Source organism: Branchiostoma lanceolatum, chromosome 9 (genome assembly GCF_035083965.1).
Source record: "Branchiostoma lanceolatum isolate klBraLanc5 chromosome 9, klBraLanc5.hap2, whole genome shotgun sequence".
NCBI lineage: Eukaryota > Metazoa > Chordata > Leptocardii > Amphioxiformes > Branchiostomatidae > Branchiostoma > Branchiostoma lanceolatum.
The window spans coordinates 22361508-22366324 of record NC_089730.1 but is presented as its reverse complement, the minus strand read 5'-3'; the positions used below and the strand labels follow the sequence as shown (position 1 = coordinate 22366324).

The window sequence follows — 4817 nt, the reverse complement described above, 5'->3', positions numbered from 1 at the left end:
AGATAAACTACTCTCCAAGCAGAGGACAAGGGTCCGGGCAGGTTTTTGACGTGTTTTTAGGCGTTTTTGTCAGGCTTTCTACTTTGTCGTGTGGGTTGGCTAGACAAAAAAAACATAACAAAGTAGAAAGCCCGACAAAACCGCCTAAAAACACGTCAAAAACCTGCCGGACCCACCCCTCTGCTTGGAGAGTAAGATAACCCTGCCGGACCCACTCCTCTGCTTGGAGAGTAAGATAACCCTGCCGGACCCACTCCTCAGCTTGGAGAGTAAGATAAACTTGTTGTAAACACAGGACCGCGCCTGCAGCCGACAGGTCGTTGACCCCGTGGCGCGACTTGCCTGACAACGTGTCAACATTCCGCCTGACAGCATCAACACGCACGCGCGGAGGCGTGTCCGGTGATTATAGCCGTCACGCGAGGTGGGACCTGCCGTCCCGAGTTATCGCCCTGTTGCGTGCCGAGTTATCGCCCTGTTGCGCCGGGAACAAAACAATCCGGCTAAACCCCGCCCTGCCTCGGCCGACTTATCAATTATTCATCGCCCTCTTGTCTTGCGTTTGTCTGCGCTCACAGAAATCCGACTCGCCAGACCCACTTTAGTTTGTGACCTCCAACAGGTCGCGCCGCCCGACTCTGCCTCAGCTGTCCCGGGTTCGCTTCCTACTACCTACGGTCCCGAGTTCGGACCCCGCTCGCCGCCATGCCCGCCGCACGAGAGAACGGGCGCCGTGACGACTCACGCCGGGACGACGTCTCCGACAGCGACACAGGTGCGCCTACCTGCCTTACCTGCCTGGTTACTCCGGGCGACTGGGCAGCGGACGCCATGTTGTTTATTTACCATGGGCTGTTCTAAACTTTATCAGTTGTGCCCGTGTAAGATGTGGAACGGTTTGAGAAGAAACTATTGAGTATACATGTAGCTATGTCATGACAACAAGCCGCAGGACGCGTCCGAAATAAGAAGTTCCGGTCGTGTAGGTCACATTCCGGCCTGACTTCCGCTTCAGGCTTCACATTCCCCAGCGGGGCGCGGCCTCAGGCAGATATTTATATTTATATATATATATATATATATATATATATATATATATATATATATATATATATATATATATATATATATATATATATATATATATATATATATATATATATATACATTACTGTAAATGATATATGAATATGGTTTAATTCATAGTACGTGTATTCATGATATAAGATATATGGTATGAGATATTTACACGGAAACATAAAACTGTGTACGTCCGCTAATAGTCATCTAAAACTACATACAGTAGAAGTACGTACAGTCACCTAACACTGTATGTGTCCACGTATAACTGTAGACGTCCATGCATAGTCACGTTTTATACCCCCATACACAGTCACCTAAAACTGTAGACGTCCATACACGGTCACCTTAAACTGTATACCCCCATACACAGTCACATAAAACTGTATATCCCCATACACGGTCACCTAAAATTGTATACGTCCATACGCAGTCACCTAAGATTGTATACGTCCATACACACAGTCACCTAAAACTGCATACGTCCATTCACAGAGTGACCTAAACCTGTTATGTACATCATGCATACTGCGAATGTATATGAAGCTACTGGCCGCAGCGAGTATTGATGTAAAAGCCTTGTTCGGTAACAGCTCGCTGCTTCCCTGTAACATCCAGGTTGCTACAGAGCTACTTGTTACAACATTTGATCCACAAAGACAGCAAATGGTCCCTACCAGGAAAGTTTACACAATAGAAATTATTTGCAGGCAAATACAGTTTTCATCGTTCTTGCCGAGGTGCAATCAGTGGTTTGTACATGAACGACTTGTTTGTTTATTTGTTGTTGTTGTTGCAGAAGTGTCCTCGCTGAAGCGAATGGAGCCCATGCTTGTGGCGCTGTTTGTCTTGTTTATTTATTTGTTTGTTTGTTTGTTTGTTTGTTTATTTGTTGTTGTTGTTGTTGCAGAAGTGTCCTCGCTGAAGCGGCTGGAACCCGTGCTCATAGTGCCGGAGGGGAGGGATGCTCTGGACTCCATCTGCCCCGAGTACGCATGCTCCGACAGGTCGGTAAACCTCTAGTACGCATGCTCGGACTAGTCTGTAATTCACCTGTGTCCCTAATATAAACCAAAGCGCTGCTGAGTTGCAGGTCCCGTCTATGGATGACCGCTAGACTGGTGGACTGACAGGGGTGTTCCATACAGGCTGTGTTCCTGGGTGTAACTAGAGTGTTGCTGTGTTGCAGGTCCCGCCTATGGCTAACCTCCATGCTGCTGATCGGGTGCTTCATCCTGGGCGCCGTGGACTGCTACTCGGACTGGCAGTAGTTATAACTAGAGTGTTGCTGGGTAGTTCTAACTCGAGTGTTGCTGGGTAGTTCTAACTACAGTGTTCCTGAGTAGTTCTAACTAGAGTGTTCCTGTGTTGCAGGTCTCGCCTGTGGCTAACCTCCATGCTGCTGATCGGGTGCTTCATCCTGAGCGCCGTGGACTGCTACTCGGACTGGCAGTAGTTCTAACTCGAGTGTTGCTGGGTAGTTCTAACTCGAGTGTTGCTGGGTAGTTCTAACTACAGTGTTCCTGAGTAGTTCTAACTAGAGTGTTCCTGTGTTGCAGGTCCCGCCTATGGCTAACCTCCATGCTGCTGATCGGGTGCTTCATCCTGAGCGCCGTGGACTGCTACTCGGACTGGCAGGCGTACGGGAAGTAGTTCTAACTACAGTGTTCCTGAGTAGTTCTAACTAGAGTGTTGCTGTGTTGCAGGTCCCGCCTGTGGCTAACCTCCATGCTGCTGATCGGCTGCTTCATCCTGGGCGCCGTGGACTGCTACTCGGACTGGCAGGCGTACGGGCAGCTGGTGTTCGACACGGCGGACCCGGCGCCCACCTTCCCGCAGCGCTGGGGGCTGTTCGTGTTCTGCGCGGTCGGCACGCTGCTGTTCCTCTGGGAAACGCTGCTCAACAACCTGCTGGAGTACTGCGCCATGCCGCACCTCGACGTGGAGCTCACCCTCATCCTCGTCCTCTCATTGGAGGAGATCCCCCTCCGCATCATCACCTACGTCACCAGCGTCATCCGCGGCCGCGCGGCATTCTGGGCCATGTTCAGCGGCTGGGTGGGGCTGCTGACGGTGACCTTCCTGCACGGACTGCGCATGTACAAGCGGAGTTACCATGGCAGCATGGTGGCGGTGCGGGAGAAGACGTTCTACCGGGGCCGGGGCGTCGCGCTGACCGTGGTCTGCCACGCGCTCTACCTCGCCTTCTTCGTGCTGACTGTCGTGCAGACCGCGCATTACACTACACACAAGCTGTAACGTCGCAGCACACAAGCTGTGGTGTAACAGCACACAATACATGACGTCGCAGCACACAAGCTGTGACGTCACAGCACACAAGCTGAACGTCGCAGCACACAATCCGTGACGTCACAACAGACAAGCTGTGACGTCACAGCACACAAATTGTCACAAGAAATGTCAAGGTGAGATGTCACAACAGAATAGATTGTTTCCGGCTTGTTGAAGCTTCTTCATCGGATGAACTATGACCTCTGCCGCCGGTGCCTTATTAGTCTCTGCTGACTAGGCAATATCTACTCTATGTATTATATATATATATCTATCTTTATATATGCTGATAATCAAATATATGCTGATATTAGTGATAATCATTATCAGTAAGATTGCTTCACTACTCATATCAATGTTATTGTGCATGGGAAATGTTGATGATATTTCATTGCAAATATTGCTACTGTGCGTTAGAAATCATGTTTCCCAGAAAATGTTGTTACATGTATTGAGCAAATGCTAAACGGCAAATATGGTTATTGTCCTTTTGAAAAGTTTTGAAGCAAACATTGCTACTAGTACTCTAGTATACATAGCAAACGTTTGATAGCAAATATTTGATTCTGCATTGCAATTTGTCACAGCAAGTTTTGTTATGCTTTAATAGCAAGTAGTTCACAGCATATCTTTCTATTGTACATTGCAAATGCTCCGCTACGTATCATGATGGGAAGTATAATTAGTATAACGTTATGTTTGAAATGCACTCTATTTTGATAACAGGAGAATAAAACGTGCAGAACAAAAACATACATACACGAAGACCATACAAATGTGCTGACAATCAAATGGACTTTAGTAAACGGTACAAAGGTCACACTGTCTGCTGTGGTTACTGTTTTCGGTTTATGGTACTTTTATCTATACTGGATGAAATGCGTGTTCATGGTACTTTTATCTATACTGGATGAAATGCGAGTTTATGGTACTTTTATCTATACTGGATGAAATGCGAGTTTATGGTACTTTTATCTACACTGGATGAAATACGTGTTCATGACACTCTTATCTCCCGACCGAAGAATCGTGATGAAAACGTACCAATCATCACCGAAACAGACTGTGCAAGGTAACATTTGCCAGCAAATGCATAATGTTTCCCTCCACATCGTCTAGCCTTACAAAACTACTACTCTGTTTATCGTAACTCAAAGACATTGATATATATGACGACCAGCTCTGTTGCTAGTTGCTACATAATGTAATCGAACACCACCGGCACGGGTTGTCTGCTACTTTACCAGTAACCATGGTGACAGTCTGGTTCCGGACGTTGACCTTATTCGTTTGGAACGGAAGAAGCTTAAGAAAAGTAGCGAAAACGATTTGTTTCCCTACTGTGAAGGAAAGCATGGATATTTAAAGACTGTAACTGGATCCAACAGTCTTGAAGAGTAATCAGCAACACATATGCCTCCTGGCGGCAGCGGAGTAGCTGCAGA

General features: G+C 47.2%; 1 protein-coding gene across 2 annotated transcripts; it reads left to right on the top strand.

Moving 5' to 3' along the window:
• The first annotated feature begins 332 nt into the window (after positions 1 to 332).
• Positions 333 to 4192, top strand: LOC136441340 (uncharacterized). 2 transcript variants are annotated; one of them, XM_066437585.1, is made up of 3 exons: positions 333 to 775; positions 1880 to 2087; positions 2787 to 4192. In XM_066437585.1, exons 1-3 carry the CDS (start codon positions 706 to 708, stop codon positions 3337 to 3339), a joined length of 831 nt encoding a protein of 276 aa, XP_066293682.1. In that variant the 5' UTR covers positions 333 to 705; the 3' UTR covers positions 3340 to 4192. The 2 variants fall into 2 exon arrangements, with proteins under 2 accessions (XP_066293682.1, XP_066293683.1); XM_066437586.1 differs by having other exon boundaries at positions 397 to 775; positions 1991 to 2087.
• The last annotated feature ends 625 nt before the right edge of the window (positions 4193 to 4817 follow it).

Coding starts and splice junctions, on each gene's coding strand:
- LOC136441340 (XM_066437585.1), top strand. CDS start 706: ATGCCCGCCGCACGAGAGAACGGGCGCCGTGACGACTCACGCCGGGAC. Junction 776..1,879: donor CGTCTCCGACAGCGACACAG/GTGCGCCTACCT, acceptor TTGTTGTTGCAG/AAGTGTCCTCGCTGAAGCGA. Junction 2,088..2,786: donor GAGTACGCATGCTCCGACAG/GTCGGTAAACCT, acceptor GCTGTGTTGCAG/GTCCCGCCTGTGGCTAACCT.